This window comes from Mobula birostris, chromosome 9 (genome assembly GCF_030028105.1).
Source record: "Mobula birostris isolate sMobBir1 chromosome 9, sMobBir1.hap1, whole genome shotgun sequence".
Classification (NCBI taxonomy): domain Eukaryota; kingdom Metazoa; phylum Chordata; class Chondrichthyes; order Myliobatiformes; family Myliobatidae; genus Mobula; species Mobula birostris.
In genome coordinates this window covers 31426830-31449926 of record NC_092378.1, presented here as the reverse complement: position 1 = coordinate 31449926, position 23097 = coordinate 31426830, and the positions used below count along the sequence as shown (strand labels likewise).

The following is a 23097-nucleotide window of genomic DNA, read 5'->3' as shown; positions in this document are numbered from 1 at the left end:
TTTGAACTTTCATACTCAGTCTCCACTGCCTTAAAAGGCTGTAGTTCTTCAGTTTTTCTTCATAATCATAACTTCAAATTCCTGGTATTTTTCAATTGATCACTTTGGTACTGTTTTTTTAAAAAAAACTTAAGATTTGGTCTAATTGAGGTGTTTACCACCAATTCAATAAGCAAGTGTGATGTGACGTATCGAAGCACTTTCCACATAGAAAAGAATTTCACCTCCTAAAATAATATTAAAATATCTATCACTTGTGAATTCAATCCTCTAGTTACTGTTTAAGAAACCATACTGAATTTATATTTATTTTCCTTTTATTCAGCCAAGTGCATTCTGGTTAGCATTCCAGTAATTTCTCAAAACTTCAATTCACAATTTTCAGCAGTTTGCATCAAGGAAGAAAATGTTTACTTCAGCATTTAAACAATCATGAATAAAATATGTAAAGGAATGCAATGTTGCAAATGGTGGCAACTGAGGCGGCCTATAATCTACATCGAGAATGACACTGCATATTATCAAAACACAAATACATTCCATTACAATGCAATCATGCCTGCAAATGTATAAACATTTTTGATGAAAATGGTCATTCAATTACAGAAGATTCTGCCTAATGAGAAAATTAATGGTTTTGAACCCATATTACTTGTAGCAATACTTTAAGGCCTGCCCTACTTCCCTCTCATTACAGACACTACATATTCCTTTACGGGCAATAAATTGAAGGACATTAAAATCCATGCGTATGTTGTAACTGCATATTGTGGAGAGTCAGAAGGAAGTAACAGTGCTGATCCAGCAGAGTAACACAGCTGAATATACAGGTAACACAACAAGATGCAAAGTACACAAGATTGTAATTTAGAAATTATTTCAGTTGTTATGCGGTGTGAGCTCAGGTACAATCCAAAGGATATTCTTTTAAATCCACTGAAGTACATGGAAAAACAGAAATACATTGCACTGAGGACAGCAAATAGCCACAATCACAATACAAGGAAGATAACAACGAAGCTATGGAACATATGAATAGATCGGTGCACATATATCTGCATTCAATTTAATTCCTGATGGTCGCAGCAAGATAATATGTAAATCCTGGAATAAGTTTGGTTTCTGGTATCTCACGTCCCACAAGTTTAACTCGAACTAGCTGAATGATATAATTGTAAAAGTAATTTTCAATGACTTCTCAGTCTCCAACTTCCAGCAGTTTTTGTCAAAGGAAAAAAAATGTTAATTTCAATATTCAAAGAATCATGAATAAAATTTATGAAGGAATATAATTTGCAATGTTTTTTAATTTTTAAGTGTTATGTGAGGTATCTTCCCTGCAAGTGATGGCCAACTGAGGAGACCTAGAGCGCTCATTTTACTTAAATCAAGACAACAATGTTTATCATTTTAAAAAAAAAAACTGATCGGAATAGGATTAGGCTTCACCTGATACCCTTGTCCTGATTTTTTTTAAAGACCTTGTATAGTGTATACTAAGCTATGTGCTGCATTGTGGTTAGCAGATGATTTGAAGCAGATTACATTGAAAGTAATAGCTATGATAAAGGTGTAGGTAAAGTCAATGAACAAAGTACAGCAGGCTGCCCTTGGTGAACATTTTCTAAAATCAGCAACAAATGACACAATCACCAAATGATGTAACGGCACTGCATTAACTTAAAAGAATGTTGACTATATTATGTGCTGAGAGAGGATTCAGTTGTTTGTTTGATATACAAGTCATATTAGGCTAATTGAAGATAAATCATGGTTTGCAATCTTAAGACACAAAGATGCTACTATCGCCCCCTGATTTTGGTCATTTCCATTACTCTTTCCCATTTTGGTGTCGTGTGCATACCAGATCTCCTGCCATTGTTTCAGTAAAAACAAGCTGGTGGTAATCGCTTCAGACGAATGAGATCGAATAATGTCTCATTTATGTTTTGGGAACTTGGAAACTTTTGGTTGCAAGTTTGCATATTGTGGGAAAATAATATAACAGTCAGAAATTTCTTAAGTTCACGCAGGAGTTTTCATTTTTAAAAAAACTATGAACATGGAAATTTTGAAATGAATAGCCAATGCAAAACTGTTAGAAAGTTTAAACAAGCCAAGCTTCTGTACACAAAATATGTATTTACATGCAAGGTTTCTATAAATACATTTGTGAGAGGCAGGGTGGCATAAGTAAATCAAATTACACTTTGAATATCAAACGTTAACTTAAAATAACAAGGAATTTTATCCATTCGACAAGGTAGCACATACTGATCGAGGCACTTTAATCAAATTTAGCGATCACCATCAACTTCTTCCTTACTGCAAACAGGCACAAATATCCATCATATAGTGTACCAGAAGCTGACAACAGTGAGATAAAAATGAACAAAAAGATTAGGAAATGGTATCAGAGCTTTAAAAAAACTAGATTTTAAGATAAAGAAGAGTAATGGATGAAATGCAGCTTATATCAAAATGTTTTCTCCTCTAGACGTATCTGATAGCTTTGCTCATTTATTCTGATTGCATGAAACAACATGGGAGGGTGAAAATGGAGATGTGTTAGAGAGCAGAGCAGTGTGATTGATGAGGGATGGTGGCTTAAGAAATGTCACATAATACAAGTGTGCAATCCTTTTATGTATCACAACGAAGTGACTGCTCAGAATGGGGCTCAGCCAGCAGATGAGTTAATAGATTACAATACCGCCTCATTCTGGAAAAATACCACTTTAAAAAACACACCCACTGGTAAGGTCCATAATAATGCTGTGACTCAGATTTGTGGACAGTGGATGAAAGAAGGATTTAGGATGGAAGGTGACCACTGGAGAGGCTCAAGGAGAGGATCCTGAGCACTCATGCTAAAGAAACTCAGATAGGTTAGCAAGGAGAACATCCGATGCTCCTGCCTCACAAAAAAAAACTACAAAGCCATTACAAGAATAAAACTCTTTCTGTACTCAAATGTGCCTCAGATTTTTCTAGTGATCCAGCACTCAGTATAACCTGGGGTTATATTTACATATAAATGTGCCTTAGGACCCTTCTGCAGGCTAAGAACTACCATTCATCTTAATTAACAGAAAGAGAAAAGTTCAATCACACCATTCTACCATCGTCTCAACAGCCTAATTATCACATTCTCATCAGGTAAATGTGTTAACATTGAAATAATATTTGTATACAGTATATTAATACTACTACACAAATAAAGGCAAAGCATTGTTTACCAAAGGCAAATGATACCATCTTGTCCATAATAAGGTTCTATCTTGAAACGGACATCAATTCAAAGATGTATTTTAGTGTTTTTATATAAATAACATCTAATGCAATGGCATGACCATGATCATGGCTGTAACTTTGAAATCAACGTGAAAAACTACCACAAACACCCATTTCAAGCCATGTAGACAGTTACCAGTAACAGTCATACATTTGATTTTGTTATATTATATTTTTAGAAAAGTGTGGCCCAGCACTTTTCCCAAAATCTTAAATAACTAAAGAAAAATTCAAAAACATTGTTTCCATTTTTCAAAATTTGACAATAAAAAAGGACCTCCACCACCTGGGTGAAGTTAGCAAATATGCTGCTTGGCCAAGACCAGCTTTGACGATCCAGCACAGCACTTGGTTTACGATTTGTAAACCTTGCACACGATTGCCACACCCAGCATAGCAATCACAAAGATTCCAAACAGCCATTTCAAGACGACATGCTCAATGGAAAGGGCAGTGGTCTGTAAAGCAGAAGAAAAAGAAACTCAAATTAACAAACTCTATATTACAAGTTGCATTTACTTTCCTTTCCAGCAAGGATTTAATAAAACAATGGTTTACAGTTCCTGTACTTCAGAACTCGGTGGTAAACTCCAGGAGGTTTGAGACAAAACTGCATCTATTTACCTGTGCAAATGCCCACATGTTCATGATTTTGCCATGTGCATAATCAAAAATAGAAGTCCTGAATTTGTTTTTACATATTCTTGCTGACAAAATTTGCACTACATTCTGCTGTTGCATCTGTTTGGAAAAGACCACATCATCTAGTAATTACACTGAGGAGTTCGGCCTTTGAGCTGCAAGTACTTCCTTTAAGACTGGCAGGTATGTATCAGGTAGGTTACATAACATTATTTCTGATTGCTCTAAATGTTTTAGCTACTTGAATTTAAATAAATACAATTCCTTGTGCACATCTGAATGACAGGAACCAAGGTAAACAAATCAACCCTCAATAGCTGCCATCTCTAAACACATCAAAGGAACTGTGTGTTAACCACAGCAGAGACAATGTAAAATTAATCAATGAATAGACCCAAGAATGTCAAGTGAATGTGCCAACTACTTGCACTGCTAATATTATACTTCTGTCAGTAATGGGCTGGATCATACTGCTGTTAATCAGGTGGGCCCAAAGGAAAGGCAGCACTTCGGCCTTCTTGCTAGAGTCAGTGATGAATTGGATGCACTTTACATTTACCCATCAATTTTACGTCAAGTATAGTTAATTTTCTGTAATTTTGTTCATCTGAGTGGGAGCATAAGACACTTCTAAAAGGTTCAAAGGCCATTAACAGCAATGAGCTGTCAGAAGTCTATCAAAGCAGTCTGGGGCATGACCTCAGCTGAAGGTTAGCCATTTTTTTTGACCTGTCAACGTTGCAGAAAGGCTATAGCCATCAAGGCTCAAGTTTGGCAGTCTAAAAAGTAGGTACAACCGCAGTAATGACATTGATAATGAACTTGGGAATCAGTGCATTGCTAAAACAGCAATGTCCTCTTTGCCAGATGTTGAAGATCACACTGTTCTATTTTGATGAAATAATTCCCATGTATCTAAATCATAATTTTGACATGGGAATAAAATATTTAAAATTTCCACAGGGGATGTTTCTTACTTCTTGCCTGTAACAGACAAGCTAGCTAAAGCATGGAGAAAGATTGGTCACTAGTAAGCACAACCTTGATCACCTGGTGCTGTATGGCAGACTGAAGATGCAATTTGACAGGAACTAGAATGAGATAGTACACACTGGGAGGGAAATCCAAGAAATTGGGACTAATAGTTAAAATGAGACACCACTATCTTTGTGGAAAATAAATAAGTAGCCTTTGGATATTTGCCTTTGAAAAGAAATGGTCAAATCTCTAGTTGCTAATATGGATATAGATATTCTGTTGACACCATTATACACCCGTCATGTGATATTCCTAATTCTAACATTCCCCTTATGCTTACAACTCTAGAATCAGACTTACTTTTCCTTCAAAAAATTCTCAATTCATAAACAATTGTGAGGCAGAAATTCAATCACTCTCATAATACCCATCCCGCTTACCCAGCCTCCTTGCTCCGCAATCCATTGAGTAATTTGATTCTTTGCTATGGTCTTTCCAATGGGTTCTGTGACTCTGCCAAAATATTCCATGATTCCTCCCCGACAGACATATTTCAAACTCTTGTATCCAAAGCTTAGCAGGGTGATTGTGCGCCACCAGTTTATTTCATTATCAAATAATCTGTGTAGTTGAAAAATATATTTACAAAAATAATCATGTCATTAGATTAATATTAGTCCTGGACTTATTTCCATCTGGCATAATTTACATATTATTATCTAATTATTTATGGTTTTATTCTGCTATATTTATACTCTATTCTTGGTTGGTGCAACTGTAACGAAACGCAATTTCCCTCGGGATCAATAAAGTATGTCGGTCTGTCTGTCTGATTGAGCTTTGGAAAATTTTCTTCTTACAATGTGGTTGCACTTACTCTAATGCAAATTTTTGAATTATTCCATTTCCTTTGGTAACTTATGAACATTACAAGGACTGAAAGGATAATGGAATAGATCATTACTACTTTACATCCCCATGGAGTCTTTTCAGGCTGAGGGTAGGTTTGTACTCTTGCTAACCTACGTTATGCCAAATATTAAGAACTAAAAGACAGCAACGCCACTGTTATGTTAATTTTTAAAGACATTTATTGACCTCATAAATTGTCAGCTTACCTTTCAGCAACTCTGCGGAACGACTCATGCCCAAATGCAAAGGGAAAGTAGACTTGCACATCTCGAGATTCTCCGTTCTTTTGGTTATTGAGCTCATCTCCAATAATTGCCAGCTGACGCCCTATTTCCACAGAGGAACTGAGCAGATAATATTAGAACTCATTCCCAAAAAATCCAAAGCTTAACTTTATACTATAAGAAATAAATAAAAATTTCAGATCTTAATGACCTTGAAGCACAAATCCATGGACAAAACACCATTTACTTTATTCCATTTCTCCTTTTTACTGCCCTTCTCCATTCAGACCTAGAATTTTAGCACCAGATCAAAAATGCTTCTGGAATTCTATTTAACATTATAACAGTGACAGAAGGACATAGAGTTAATTCTAAACTACCAATCATTATCTCCAAACGTAAGCTAATGCTGATGCATAAAGCTTTGTGCTCAAAACTCTGAATCCACCTCTTCTGAACCAGAGGGGATAAAATTACTAAATAAACTAGACTGACTGAAATGATTATGTAAATTTTAGACAAAAATATTACAGAAGTTTTGTATTGAGAAACAAACCATACACCATGTACAAACACCAGGAATTTATGAATGGGAAACTTTCAAAATCTGGAGATTTACCACTGGAGAGAATGCAAGGAGCATTCATCAGGGTGTTGAATGGATTGGAGTACTTTAGTGATGGGAAGAAATTCGATAAGACTGCTTTCTGAAATGAGGCCATCTGAAGAGTGACCTGATACAAATGATCATGAGAGGCATAAAGATAGGGGGTACCAAAAACAAGGCAGAATACTGTAGATTTAAGTGACTCGTGAATAGGCAAGACATAAAAGGAAATGGTCCTAATGTGGGTAAATGGGATTAATGTAGGTGGGTGAAAAGGTCATCATGGACATGGTTTCTGTCCAGTACAATTCTATACCTGGAATGTGTCTGCCACTCGTCCACATCTGATGTCCCAGGCATTGTCACACCATTGCTCAGATCCTCTTCTACCTCATTCTGATGTTGGCAGCAGACATTATTCTGAAAAATGTGCTCTGTTTCTTCCTCCTGATTCTGCTCTGTATATGGTGGGGGGGAAAAAAAAACACAGAATAACACGTTACAAGCTAACATGGTTATTCCTATTCTCCTCTAAAGTTCAGACAGGTGGACCATCTATGGGCACCTCAATAAACTGCAAAACTATAACTTCAATATCATCACCACAAAAATCCTTGAACCAAAGTCAGAGACCCTTTACAGGGCAATATTTACAGCACAACAGCTGAGAACACACTCAACCTGCTCTCGTGGGTTGTCACCCACATACTTAACATCAGATTCCCAAAACAGGTACTTTACCCTGAGTTCTGCCACAACAAAAAAAATTCCCACTGATCCTATTGAGGAGATACTCATCTTCAAGGCCAGTATTCAACTCACAAGGGATCTGAACACAGAATTCCCGGTTGAAGAAGTAAAAGGGTGGGTTAGTAAGTTTGCTGATGACACAAATGTTGAGGGTATTGTGGATAGTCTGGAGGGTTGGCAGAGGTTACAGCAGGACATCAGTAGGATGCAGAACTCAGCTGAGAAATGGCAGATGGAGGTCAACCCAGACAAGTGTGACGTGCTTCATTTTGGTAGGTCAAATCTGAAGACAGAATATAGTCTTAATGGTAAGACTCCTGGCAGTGTGGAGGATCACAGAGATCTTGGGGCCAAGTCCATATGACACTTAAAGCTGCTGCGCAGTTTGATAGTGTTGTTGAGAATGTGTATGGTGTGTTGGCATTCATCAGCCATGGGATTGAATTCAAGAGCCATGAGGTAATGGTACAGCTATATAAGACCTTGGTCAGACCCCACATGGAGTACTATGTTCAGTTCTGGTCACCTCACTACAGGAAGGATGTGGATACTACAGAAAGAGTGCAGAGGAGATTTACAAGGTTGTTGCCTGGATTGTTCCCTTATGAAAATAGGTTGAGTGAACTTGGCCTTTTCTCCTTGGAGCAACGGAGGAAGAGAGGTGTCCCGACAGAGGTGTATAAGATGATGAGAGGTATTAATCGTCTGGATAGCCAGAGGCTTTTTTCCAGGGCTGAAATGGCTAACATAAGTGGACATAGTTTTAAGGTGCTTGGAATGCACTGCCGGTGACGGTGGCAGAAGCAGAAACAATAAGGTCTTTTAAGAGTCTTTTAGATAGGTATATGGAGCTTAGAAAAATAGAGGGCTATGTGGTAGGGTAGTTCTAGGCAGTTTGTAGAGTAGGTTACATGGTTGGCACAACATTGTGGGTTGAAGGGCCTGTAATGTGCTGTAACTTTCTTTGTTCTATGTTCCAAATCCCATGTAAAGATGATGTGCTGTGTATGTAGCATAATTTCAAGGTGAACATCCAACGGCAAGTGCAGATTTGATGAATGACTATTGTCACTTAACCACCATTTACTGCAAAATCTAGAACTTTCTATTAGTACCAGTATTCAAAATAATACAGCTACAGATATAATGCTACAAAAATGAGATTTATCACACGTGATAATTTTAGAATCAGTAATGCAGCTACTTCTAATAACATCCATCTTACAGACCAGCTCCCTTCAAACTGCACTCACCCACATTAATGATAGATCAGTTCTGATGCAAACTAATCTAACTCTATTTCCCACATATGCTACCTAATCTGCATGGTATTTTGTTGTGCTTAGTCATTAATTTACTGTTGTATTTACCCATTGTCAAGGTAACAGATTCAAAATTCATTTGTGCACAATCAGAATGAATTTTATCTAAAACTTGGCTTACAAGTGGGTTTTCATATATTTGATCCAGCTCTTTCATTGTTCGGAAATACATACAGCTGGAATAAAGATTAGAACATTCATCTAAGACTAATGGACAAGCTGAAATAACAAACAAAAGCATGTAGTTTTAAAAATTACATAACTTTGTAATAATTAATCCTGAAAATGAGAATCTATGCCAAAATTAAAAGCTAAATTTTAGGGTCAGAAGTTTAGAAGCTGTAAATGAAAACCCAATTTTCAAATTATTCAACATTTTCAAGGTTTTGAGATGAGAATCAGTTGGCCAATTCAGTGATTCATGATGATTATTCTGGAAAAGACTGTAAAGTGCCACAGCCAGTACCATTGTTGATGACAGAACACCCTTCTCTTTCTCTGTCAGCAACTTCTGCCTTTCCACAGTTGGCTGTGCAAGTATGTAGTCCAGCTGTAGTCACTTTCCCCAGTGTAAAGACAGCAAATTTACCTCAGAATTTGGACCATCATGTAAATGTTCCTTTCTTTCACTATAGCAGGCATCACCAAACAACAGAATTTAAACAGTTACTCAAGTTTACACAATATTCTTTCCACTCTAAGCAAACAAGCACTGTCAATAGTGTTAACTGCTAATTTGGTCATCCCTCATTTCCATGTATTTTCACCATACACCTACTATTTCATTATGAGCATTCAGTGACACAGGAGAATATTACAATGTTTGCCTGTTGAGCAAATGAGCTTTTCTAGTTTCTTTTTGTCCAAGTTTTTGAAAAAAGACAATCGGCAAGAATGGCAGAGAAATCCAGCTGAAATCCTCAACCAGTCTTTCAGCTGTAGTGATGACTGCTGGAAGCATGGCTGACTATAAGTGGCTGGATAATAAAATAATTTGTGCCTATAACCCAGAAAGTGACCAAAAGTTGTAACACTTACAACACACTGGAGGAACTCAGCAGGTCGGGCAGCACCTGTGGAAGTGATCAGTCAACGTTTTGGGCCGGAACCCTTCGTCAGGACCGACCTGAAATGTTGACTGATCATTTCCACGGATGCTGCCCGACCTGCTGAGTTCCTCCAGCATGTTGTGAGTGTTGCTTTGACCCCAGCATCTGCAGAGTATTTTGTGTTGACCAAAAGTTGTATATCCCCAGCAATTCGAGATTATACTTCATTGAGCATAATCTTACATCTTTACATCAGCCACCATCAGGGTTTCTATTACTGAGAATAGTCATGAAGCCATTTACAATAGACCGGTGTTGAGCACCTCCGCTCTGTCTGCTACAAGTGGAATTTCCTGGTGACCAACATTTTAATTCCTATCCCCATTTCTGTTCCAGCATGTCAGACCATGGCCTCCTCTTTTGACATGACGAGGCCACTCTCAGGGTGGAGGAATATCACCTCATATTCTGTCTAGGTAGCCTCCAAACTGATGGCATGAATATGGATTTCTCCTTCCAATAATTTTCCCTCCCCCTTTCTTCTTCCTCTATTCACACTCTGTCCTCCTTCCTTTCCAGTCCTGAAGAACTGTCTTGGCCCGAAACGTTGGTTGCTTATTCATTTCCATAGATGCTACCCAACCTGCTGAGTTTGTGTGTGTTGCTCTGGATTTCCAACATCTGCAGAACAGCTTGTGTTTGTGTCAGGCATACTGAACATTACAGACATATAGGAAAGCTCATCTCGCCAATGCTTGAGGTGAAGCTTTCTATTTTAAGAAATATCATTTTCAGGAATGCAAACATGGCAAACAATTAGAAACATAGAAAATAGGTGCAGGAGTAGGCCATTCGGCCCTTCGAGCCTGCACCGCCATTTATTATGATCATGGCTGATCATCCAACTCAGAACACCGCCCCAGCCTTCCCTCCATACCCCATGACCCCCGTAGCCACAAGGGCCATATCTAACTCCCTCTTAAATATAGCCAATGAACTGGCCTCAACTGTTTCCTGTGGCAGAGAATTCCACAGATTCACCACTCTCTGTGTGAAGAAGTTTTTCCTAATCTCGGTCCTAAAAGGCTTCCCCTCTATCCTCAAACTGTGACCCCTCGTTCTGGACTTCCCCAACATCGGGAACAATCTTCCTGCATCTAGCCTGTCCAATCCCTTTAGGATCTTATATGTTTCAATCAGATCCCCCCTCAATCTTCTAAATTCCAACGAGTACAAGCCCAGTTCATCCAGTCTTTCTTCATATGAAAGTCCTGCCATCCCAGGAATCAATCTGGTGAACCTTCTCTGTACTCCCTCTATGGCAAGGATGTCTTTCCTCAGATTAGGAGACCAAAACTGCACACAATACTCCAGGTGCGGTCTCACCAAGGCCTTGTACAACTGCAGTAGTACCTCCCTGCTCCTGTACTCAAATCCTCTCGCTATAAATGCCAGCATACCATTCGCCTTTTTCACCGCCTGCTGTACTTGCATGCCCACTTTCAATGACTGGTGTATAATGACACCCAGGTCTCGTTGCACCTCCCCTTTTCCTAATCGGCCACCATTCAGATAATAATCTGTTTTCCTATTTTTGCCACCAAAGTGGGTAACTTCACATTTATCTACATTAAATTGCATCTGCCATGAATTTGCCCACTCACCCAACCTATCCAAGTCACCCTGCATCCTCTTAGCATCCTCCTCACAGCTAACACTGCCACCCAGCTTCGTGTCATCCGCAAACTTGGAGATGCTGCATTTAATCCCCTCATCCAAGTCATTAATATATATTGTAAACAACTGGGGTCCCAGCACTGAGCCTTGCAGTACCCCACTAGTCACCGCCTGCCATTCTGAAAAGGTCCCGTTTATTCCCACTCTTTGCTTCCTGTCTGCTAACCAACTCTCCACCCACACCAATACCTTACCCCCAATACCGTGTGCTTTAAGTTTGCACACTAATCTCCTGTGTGGGACCTTGTCAAAAGCCTTCTGAAAATCCAAATATACCACATCCACTGGTTCTCCCCTATCCACTCTACTAGTTACATCCTCAAAAAATTCTATGAGATTCGTCAGACATGATTTTCCTTTCACAAATCCATGCTGACTTTGTCCGATGATTTCACCGCTTTCCAAATGTGCTGTTATCACATCCCTGATAACTGACTCCAGCAGTTTCCCCACCACCGACGTTAGGCTAACCGGTCTATAATTCCCCGGTTTCTCTCTCCCTCCTTTTTTAAAAAGTGGAGTTACATTAGCCACCCTCCAATCCTCAGGAACTAGTCCAGAATCTAACGAGTTTTGAAAAATTATCACTAATGCATCCACTATTTCTTGGGCTACTTCCTTAAGCACCCTGGGATGCAGACCATCTGGCCCTGGGGAAATTGTGCTTTTAAACCTGCAGTTACTATATGTAAATAAGTTTACTGTATGTAAATATGCAGATGGCCTGGCATTTTCAATGTTTATACATACAAGCCCTGACAGAGCTAGTGTGTGAAGAAACTGCTCCTCAGCGGCATTTTTCCAAAACTGGTTGAGCTGCTCACCAAGTGCCATTTCGGTCTTTGTGTTGTGGTATACAATGATGTCTGGCCCATACTGTCCCCTCTTCCAAAAGTTCTGGATTTATTCATTGGCTTTGAATGAGGGGAAAGAGCGATATTTTTCAGCAAGAGGAATTTGATCAGGTATCGAGCTGCTCTTCATATAGTGCTGTACGAGGAAGAGAGCCGCCATTGGCAGGAGCCTGCATCCTGGATAGAACTGGATTTGCATTTGTCATAAGGAACATCTTTATAATAGTGCAGATGATTTTATATTGTACACGTACTTTATTCTCCTGGTGGTTGTTTGAATGTGTGTGTGTGGTTTTACCACAATAGAGGCTCTCTGTTGGTTGAGGCTGACCATGGATGTTGCATTCCAGCTGTCCACGTGACATGCAAGCCAGGGCAGTACAATATGGAGAGCAAGCAGTTGTGCATGCAGCAGGCTCACCCTCTCCATGCAGCTGTTGAGTCCAAAGGAATGGCAGAAACCTATACAGTTTGGCACCTGTAGCGTTGCAGGAACTGCCAATCAGTATTGAACTCAACATTGGAACTCCACACCAGATATTTCCCCCTCAGGGTTTACTCCCAAAGCCATCCCCATTGAGTGGGCATAGTCGCAAGGCAGCAGTGGTTTAAAATCAGAAGTTTCCTTCTCCTAAGTGAGCTGCCAACCATGGCTGACGAGCCCCATCTGCCCAAAGTGACTGGTTTCAAGGCGCCAGAAACCCACCTTTGCCCCTTCTCCTGTCAGTAGAAACGGTTCCATTACTTTTATCACAATACAGTAACAATTAGAATTCTACTTGGGATGAAACTTTCAGAAGAATTTTGAAAATGCAATATGTTGAATTAAAGTAAAGATTCAAGATTCAAGTACATTTATTATCAAAGAATGTATAAATTAGACAACCTTGAGATTTGTTTGCTCCCAGGTAGCCACAAAGCAAGAAACCCAAAGAACCCAATTTAAAGAAAAAAAGAATAAAAATAAAAATAAAAGCCCTTGTAAAAAAAAGGCTTAACCTTGTTAGTATTAAGACAAACCAAAGGAGGAACTGACTTTAAACAAATATATTTTCTTGAATCTAAAAGAGGTTCACCACCTACGTTTGCAGAATTTTCCCTCCCACCTACAAAGTATATATTAACATGAATTACAGGATAGCAAATCAGGAAGTCTCCTGCATAGTGCTAATCTGGGCTCGGTGTTTATCACGTGAAACCAGGACAGTTTTGTATACAATTGAAAGCACCAGGCTGTCTGAAAATCAGCTCAGCATCTCCTTTCACATGAGAAAATAAACACAGCATGTTCACACTATGTTCAAGCCAGCAACAAAGGAGGGAAAAGCAACTTAATTCTTATTAGGATTTTGAAGATATATCTTTCAGCAAACCTCCTCATTACCCAACACTTCTTGAAAGAAAGGTTGATATTTGCAAGCTAAAATTTTTTTACTACTTCCTGTATCATATTTCACATGTATTCATATAACCAATAAAGTAAACATTGCACAATAAAATCAACTGCATTACATAATAGGTTAGAACACCTGCTGAGTTACCCGCTGTTGTCTACAAACAAAAGAACAGTAGCCTGCAACAGAAAATGCTTAATAAGGTGAAATATGCAAACAATAACCATGCATTCACAAGCAATTGACAATGTACAAGCAAAAAACAAAACTGCCACATTGATTGGTATACTATTGAACAACTTTCCTTTGACAAGTTATCAAGAAGTAACTCTTCTTCTTGAGACCAAGTAAACGTATACTCTGTTCGTACCAAAGAGTTTCAACGGCACAAATAACATTCTCTATTCCTCGTGCATCAACCCACATGATGTGTTTGGAGGCATTAACATAGATGCTTCTTTGCCTAAGCTATCCATTTGCAGTTGCAAAAATAGGTTATTACACAGCTCTTAGTAACGGCTACCATTACTTTTTCCTCCAACAATCAACACCAAAAAGAAACCACTTCCTCACTGATCTACCAAAGGAAGAATATCAAAGATTATCCAGGTGTTTTAAAACTCTGAAGCTTGCATAAAAATGAAGAATCCCCAAAGCAGCAGATGAGCTTTCACTTCATAAGCCTATTTTGTACAAACTGATATAGTAATGATTACATTGCTACTCCTTGGAAAGAAAGAGGGAGTGATCTGCTTGATGGCTCAATTAATACCATTGCAGATTTTTCCTAGCTAGAAGTATTATTTAATAATACAACCATGGAGTTCCTTACAGTAGTGTCCTAGGCCCAAACATCTTCAATAACTAAATCAAAGATCATAGGATCAGATCATAATACAACGATTAATTGTATTTAGAGCTCATCAGGTAATGAAGCAACATGTGCCCAAAAGCAACAAGTCCTAGACATTATTCAAACATGGGAATTTTTAGTATAACCATTTTTCAGAATAATCACCAACAACTTCAACATTTACTGTGCAAACTGCTAATTGGTGGCTGTGATCTGCCTTTTTGAATTACGGCAGTCCTTCTAGTGAAGAGACTCTGAAGAACCTGAAAATGTCAAAGTAAATGTATTATCAAAATACATATGTTACCATATACTACCTTGAGATTCATTTTCTTGAATGCATTTACAGGAAAAAGTAAAGAAATACAATTGAAAAAGGATCTAGTGCTTTCCCAGCATATATTTCGAATAAACTCTTCTTGGGACTTCTCATCCCTGAAGAAGATGGCAGAATTTGTCTTCGAAGTATCAGATACAACCGATATCTGTACCTGGCTGGAAGCCCAAGAACAGTTTACTTGAAATATAACAGAATTTACAAAAGACTACACATAAACTAAGACTGACAAAAGAACAATGTGCAAAAGACAAACTGTGCAAGTAAAAATGAATACTGATACCATGAGTTGTAAAGCGTCCTTGAGAGCGGGTCTGTAGGTCGTTGTTCTTTGTAAGTGAAGTTATCGATGGTGATTCAGAAGCCTGGTATCTTGTAGGGTAATAACCTTATGTTCCTGAACCTGGTAGTGTGGGACCGCAGGCTTCTGTACTTTCTGCCTGATGGTAGTAGCGAGAAACGAGCATGGCCTGCATGGTGAGGGACTTGATGACGGATGCTGCTATCTTGGCAGCGCTCTATGTCAATGTGCTCATTGGTGGGGAGGGCTTTGCCTTTGATAGACTAGGCTGTATCTAACACTTCCTGTAGTCTTTTCCATTCCTGGGCTTTGGTGTTTCCATACCAGTTAGGGCACTCCAACTGTGCATATCGAAGCTCATCAAAGTTTTTAGCATCATGCTGAATCAACACAACGTAAGAAAGTAGAGGTGCTGGCATGTCTTCGTTGTCATGGCACTTACATGCTGCTCCTCGAACAGATCCCCTCTGATATGATAATACCAAGGGATTTAAAGCTACCTCCAATCCCCTAATGAGGACTGGTTTCTTCCTCATGTAGGGGATAATCAGCTCTTTAGTTTTGCTGACATTGGGTGAGAGGTTGTTGTTGTGGCACCACTCAGTCAGATTTTCAGTCTCCCTCCTATATGCTGATCTGTCACCACCTTTGGTTCAGCCTATGACAGCGGTGGCGTCAGCAAACTTCAATATGGCTTTGGGGCTTTTACGTAGCCACACCATCATGGGTATAAAGTGAGTAAAGCTGGGGCACAAGCCCACAGCCTTGTGGCGCACCACTGTTGATGGCGAGTGTGGAGATGTTGACAATTTGTACTAACTGGGGTCTGCCAATGAGGAAATCGGGGATCCAGCTGCACAGGGAGGTATCAAGGCCCTGGTCTTGAAGCTCAGTGATGAGTTTTGAGGAGATGATGGTGTTGAATGCTCAACTGCGGTCAATGAAAAGTATCATGATGTATGCAGCTTCATTGTCCAGGTATTGACAAACTGTAGTATTCCCTCCCATCTGCCTGTTAGTCTTGTCCTTCTTGGAAGGAGAGGTCATAGCTTTGGGAGGAGCTATTGGAGTAGCCTAGGTGAACAACCCTAAGAAAATTCGGTAGTAATATTTTTGACTTGCGATGATCAACCATCAACAACCATGGCCATCTTTGTGTGAGTTACAACTCCAATCAATGGAGTGTTTTCTCCCTGATCCCCCGACCTTGGTTTACCATGGACCCTTGTTGCCATATTATTAATGTCAATGTCAACAGCAGGCACTCTCAGCTTGGATCTATCCTTCAGTTCTTTGGTCCATACTTGAAATGACCAGGAGCTGAGTATTCCTGGTGAATCCTAAATTGTACTTTGTTGAGAAGTTGTTATCAAATAACTCCCACTTGCTAATGACACCTTCCATCTTTTGATAACCTTTGAAAGCAGGCAAGCACGTCAGTGTGTGTGGTTCTGTAGACTGGATGTCCTGCTTTCTATGGCCAAAACAAGTCTGGATTGTTGCTCAACTCTTCTGCAGAACAGCTCTCTAATTTTAGATACTATTTCAGATGTTTTGAGGAGAACTCTTCAATTGCTTTTGAGCAATTGTGTTGAGTCCAATTTCAGTCTTTGGGTAATTGCTGGCTGATGCTTGCCCATACTCAGGTAGAAGTTATAATATAATGTCTTGTTGAGCCACTCAGTGGACATTTAAGAGTCAACTGCAATGCTGAAGGTCTGGATCCATATATTGACCAGACCAAGTATGTTCGTCAGATTTCCTTTACTGGTGGACACTAATAGACCAACTAGGATTTTATGAAACTCCAGCATTTTCAGGGTCCAAATTATTAACACTGTGATCTAAAAGAAACATCAAACCATACAAATGCTTCACAAAGACCATATCTGACAAGAGGAAGTCTAATCACTATCCCAAACCCTTCGATGGGCTCGTAATCATTAACTCCCTTGCAATTCACAGCCTGGGACTTCAATTGACCAGAATTTATTTCCACCATTTACTAGAAGTCCAGTATGGTAGAAATTGACCATTATCTGAATGAGTGCAATTCTCAAGAAACTCAACTCCAGGGTAAAGCAGTTTGCATGCTTAGTCTCCTATCCATCCAATCCTGCCTCACCTGTGCACCATGGTGTATGTTATCTATGAAATGTCATCCATTTATCTTCTACAGCATTCTGTCAACTTGTAATCTCTACCACCAAGGAGAATAAGGGCAGCAGGCACATGGAAACATCACACTTCCAATTCTCACTTGTATCAGGAATTCCAGATTTCACATGGAGTAAGTAGTTGTATTTTACTTTGACTGCTATCATCGTAAATTTTTTTTTAGAACATTGGTTAGTGTTCTTTCTCAATGGTGGTGCTCTCAGATCAATAATCCTATTTTATGTTAAGGGTCATAGCACACAGTCATTTCTTAATTCTGTAATTAGAGACTACAAATTATCTGTTTGGTTGATCGTAGCACTTTGCTGTTGGAGAATGATGTAATGTTTACCATTTACATGTAATTTGATCGCACCACACACCAGTATTTCAATACTCAGCAAACAGAATCCAAAGCTTTCACCAGTACCCCTGTATTATTTTGCTCAGTTCAATTTATGCTTTCATCCATAAAAAAACTTCCAAGCAGCCAAAGTAATTCCTGCTAAATGTGTACAGTACTCTTTTTTTCATAACTAAACCATTCAATAAATCCATTTATTTGAACTCTTGGAGTAAGCACAAAGTGATTGCCATTTTTTTAAAAACTGTCTACGTGGTTACGGGGGCCACTCAAGTCAGGATGATGAAATTTGATGTGAATACTGCAAAAGATTAAGATATTTTAGCTATGAATTTTCCAATGAAAGATTTAATACACAGAGGTTTCAATGAGCAAAGATTGCTTTCTTTACCAACTGTCAGTCATGTACACAGTACCAAAGCATTCAAACGTGGGTCTGGATTTTGTGATCATTAGCTAAGTGACAGTCGTTACTGCGGACCATGAAGTAAGCTCCCATTAAGCTCTAGGACCCTGTGGCATGGATTCAAGATCAGGTTTGTAGGCATACAGATCTGGGATATAAATGACATGAAAACTGGGCTTTCCCAATGTCTTTTGGTGTCCAGAATATTCTTCAGCTGATGTGAGGCATCCGTCGCTGGTGGATTCTTCCACCAAGGTGGCTGAGGTGGCAATCTAAATGAGGAAACAATTCAAGCAGTAAAAAGCTCTCAGATGTAACTTACTTTTTTTAATGTTCCCTGGTGGTCAGATAGAAAATGCTTGCGTCCTGCCTCCCATTGTAAACAAAAAACTACTCATACCCACCATTCTGTGATTGATGGGACCCTGCATTTCCAGGATAAAATATAAAGTCCTGCTCCAAAAGGGTGCTTTGACAGCATATTGATGCAATGCTAGCAGCTCCATTTCATCAGGAGTTTGAAGAGATTTGATATGTCACCAACAACTTTTGCCAATTTCTACAGAGAGCATTTTGACTTGTTGCATTACAGCCTGGTATGGCTGCTCCAATGTGCAAGATCACAAGGGACTGCAGAGGACTGTAAGCTCAGCTCAGCCAGCTCGATCAGGGGCACAAACCTCCCCACCATCAAGGACATCTTCAAGGGACAGTGCCTCATTAAAGACCCTTAGCACATGGGACAGGCCCTCTTCTTGCTACTACCACCAGGAGGAAATACAAGAGCCTCAAGGCCCACATTCAACTATTTAACAACAGCTTATTCTCCTCCACTACGGAGTTTCCGTACGTTCCACTTCACTGCACTGTTGCAGCTAAACAACAAATTTCACGTCATATGTCAGTGATTAGAAATCCAATTTTGAGCTCTACATTTACTGGTTAGCAAAACTGTTAAAAACATTGAATGTTTAAGAATTGCTCTAGGATTCAAACATTATTCAAAATTAATCATATTATTTAAGTGTTAAATAGTAAAATCTAAAATCTTCAAGGTTCATAAAAATATTGAAATATACTTAAAATACTAAAAGAAACACTGAATAAGTTGAAGTTTAATTTTCCTTACAGCCATTCCTCTCACACCACTGGGTTCAGGAACAGTTATTACCCTTCAACCTTCAGGCTTCTGAACCAGTCTGGATGAATTCACTCAGCACATTTCTAAACTGATTCCACAACCAGTGGACTTGCTTTCAAGGGCTTTACAACTCATGTTCTCTGTATCATTTATTTATTTAGTATTTGCATAGTCTGTCTTATTTTGCACAGAAGTTGTTTGTTAGCCTTTGTGTGTAATTTTCATTGATTCAATTGTACTTCTTTGTTCTACTGTGAATGCCTGCAAGAAAATGAATCTCAGGGTAGCATATTGTGACATATATGTACTTTGATAATAAATTCACTTTGAACTCTCTACTGAAATGAATGGAATTATGGGCTCAACAGACAGGTTTCAGATAACAGGAAACTGTAAAAAAGCTGGTGCTCTTCTGAGGATCTCCAATATAGATTGCAGTCAAAAAGACAGTGATAATATGACTTATCAAGAAGTTTTGCCTTGCACGTTTTTGTTAGTAGCCTTCAGTTTCGGGTTATCTGACCCTCTCCTAATCCAAGCAGTGTTGCACTAATAAATCTTGTGATGAATTAAAACCTGTCCTCAGCCAGCTTGCAATTTCCTCATAGTCAGAACCATTTAGACTATTCAGCTTTGCATTTTTCAACTAGATCACTCTCAATTCCCACCTCCAAATAATCAGCTGAAAACAAAAAAGAACGGATTAATACTGATAATCTCCATTGTTGGTTCAGCAGATCTGCCACTTTGTTCTGCAAGAAATGAAAAGTTGTCGTGGTTTGATAGCATGCAAGTTACAACAGTTTTTTGGGGAGGCACAAGTGAAAACAGGAAAAGTTCTCTAGCCCATTCAAGGAGGAGTCACAGAAAATATATATAAAATCTTTTTACCTTAATTTATTTTACTCATTCATCCAATATGAATGCTGCTGGCTCTGCCAACAGTCATCATTGATCTCTAATTGATCTTAAACTGAGGATGCATTTAACATTCAACACAGTGGCAGGTCTGTAGTCAAAGGCCATACTGAAGACTTCCTCCCCAAAGAACAGTGATGAACGTAACAGGCTTTAATCCCATTCTAGTAGCTTCACATTCATCATGACGTATATTTTTAAATTCCGTATTTTATTTTAAAGCTCAAAATAAATTTATTATCAAAGTATACGTCACCATATAAAACCATAAAATTAATTTGCTTGCAGGCATACCCAATAAATCCAATAACCATAACAGAGATGTAATAGTAATAATGAATAAATAAGCAATAAATATCAAGAACATGAGATGAAGGACCCTTGAAAGTGAGTCCATAGGTTGTGGAAATAGTTCCGTGGTGGGGCAAGTGAAGTTATCCCCTTTGGTTCAAGAACCTGATGGTTGAAGGGCAATAACTGTTCCTGAACCTGGTGGTGAGAGTCCTGAGGCACCTGTACCTTCTTCCTGATGGCAGCAGCAAGAAGAGAGCATGTCCTGGGTGGTGGGGGTCCCTGAGGATGGATGCTGCTTTCCTTCAACAACTCCTGTGTGGATGTGCTCAACCGTTGGGAGGGCTTTACTTATGATGCACTGGGCAATAACCACCACTTTTTGTAGGATTTTCCATTCAAGGGCATTGATGTTTCCATACCAGGCTGTGGTGCAGCCAATCAATATACTCTCCATCACACACCTATAGAAGTTTGTCAAAGTTTTAGTTGTCATGCCAAATCTTCATAAACTCCTAAGGAAGTAGAGTTGCTGCCATGCTTTCTTCATAATTGCACAAGTGTTGGGCCCAATACAGATCCTCTGAAATGATAACACCACGGGATTTAAAGTCGCTGACCCTCTCCACCTTTGATCCCCCGATGAGAACTGGCTGAGGAACCTCTGGTTCCCTCCTGAAGTAAAAAAAATCAGCTCCTTGGTCTTACTGACATTGATTAAGAGACTGTTGTAGCAACAACTTAGCCAGATTTTTTATCTCCCTCTTATAATGCCGATTCATCATCACTTTCAATTTAACCTATTACAATCGTGTGATCAGCAAACTTGAATTGGCATTGGAGCTGTGCTTAACTACAGTCTTAAGTGAAAAGTGAGTAGAGCAGGGGGCTAAGCACACAACCTTCTGGTGCACCTGTGCTGAAGGAAATTGTGAAGGAGATGTTGTTGCCAATCTGAACTAACTGGGATCTGCAAGTGAGAAAAATTGAGGATCCAATTGCACAAGGAGGAATTGAGGCTAAGGTCATGAAGCTAGTTGATTAGCCTCAAGCCCTTATTGAAGTTTATTGATTATTTATTCGCCTGAATTTAAATTTCTCGGCTGCTATGCTGGGATTCAATCTCAAAGCACCAAATTAGGAGTCTGAGTTCATCAACCATGGGATTGAGTTCAAGATCCATGAGGTAACGTTACAATTATATAAAACCTTGGTCAGACCCCAGTTGGAGTACTGTGTTCAGTTCTGGGCACCTCACTACAGGAAGGATGTGGATACTTTTAAGAGTGCAGAGGTGACTTACAAGGATGTTGCCTGAATTGGAGGGTGTACCTTATGAGAATAGGTTGAGTGAACTTGGCCTTTTCACCTTGGAGCAACGGAGGATGAAAGATGACTTGATAGAGGCGTATAAGACGATGAGGGCACTGATTGTGTTGATAGCCAGAGGCTTTGTCCCCAGGGCTGAAATGGCTAACACAAGGGGTCATAGCTTTAAGGTGCTTGGAAATAGGTAGCGAGGGAATGTCAGGGGTATGCTTATCCACACAGAGAGTAGGGGGTGAGTGGAATGTTCTGCCGGCAGTGGTGGTGGAAGTGATGCAATAGAGTCTTTTAAGAGCCTCTTAGATAGGTACATGGAGCTTAGAAGAATAGAGGGCTATGTGCCAGGGAAAATTCTAGGTAGTTTCTAGAGTAGGTTACATGGTCGGCACAACATTGTGGGCCAAAGGACCTGTAATGTGCTGTAGATTTCTATGTTCTACGTTATGAATGGTAGACCAGTACCTTAACTACCACACTATTCTATCATGTCATCTTCATGCATCAGTGCCAATGCTTGAAGCAACAACAGAATGAAAAGTCTTTGGAATATTGCAAGTCCAAAGGGAGTTAAAGGCCACTTATAACAATAAGATAGAGGAGCAGAATTAGGCCATTTGGCCCATCTAGTCTGCTCTCTGTACTCTCTCTTTCCTGGTCACCCTTGGGGACCCTGTTTGCAACAATGTTCTTGGACACAGTGTTGAAACTGTTCTTGGAAATTTCCATGGGATAAGAAGAGATGGTTGCACCTGTTGGGAAGATTTCTCTCATTTTGCTCCTGTCGTGGCACAAGGAAATTTACATGTTGTATCCAGGTAGCGGTCCAGTGAAAACTCCCAGCCTGCTCTCAGGAAAAGGAACACCATCACTCCTCAGAATAAAAGCCTGTCCTTAGAATCTGCAAGTTTATCAGTGCTCTGCCATTTGATTTTCCATTAGCTAAACTCCTGTTGTGGCCTTGAGTATTGATTATAGTTCATAACACTACAGTCAACAAGTTAGAAATTAATTAGACCATGTTCATAACATTTATTCATAAATTAACAGGATCAAGCATTCCAGAGCCTGCCTGAAGAGTTCGAAAAGACAGTTCCTTTGTGGCCAAGCAGATGAAAACAGAGGAAATAAATGTTGAGCACAGAGGGTGGGGAAGGTAAATTTATAAATTTATAAGCAAAAGCCAGTTTGGTCCATAAAGATTGAGCGTTAGAAAATCAATAATGACATGCTTTTATAATTA

General features: G+C 39.3%; 1 protein-coding gene across 2 annotated transcripts in view; it reads right to left on the bottom strand.

Annotated features, from left to right (window-relative positions):
- Positions 1–317: 317 nt before the first annotated feature.
- Positions 318–23097, bottom strand: part of LOC140203351 (bcl-2 homologous antagonist/killer-like) — a 36545-nt gene continuing 13765 nt past the window's right edge. Inside the window, exons 4-7 of one of the 2 annotated variants that reach the window (XM_072269391.1) lie at positions 6974–7115; positions 6033–6170; positions 5355–5535; positions 318–3752 (exon numbers count right to left, since the gene is read on the bottom strand). In XM_072269391.1, coding sequence (XP_072125492.1) covers positions 3648–3752; positions 5355–5535; positions 6033–6170; positions 6974–7115 — 566 coding nt within the window. In that variant the 3' untranslated portion in view covers positions 318–3647. The remainder of the gene's footprint in view (positions 3753–5354; positions 5536–6032; positions 6171–6973; positions 7116–23097) is intronic. The other variant, XM_072269392.1, reaches the window with a different exon arrangement.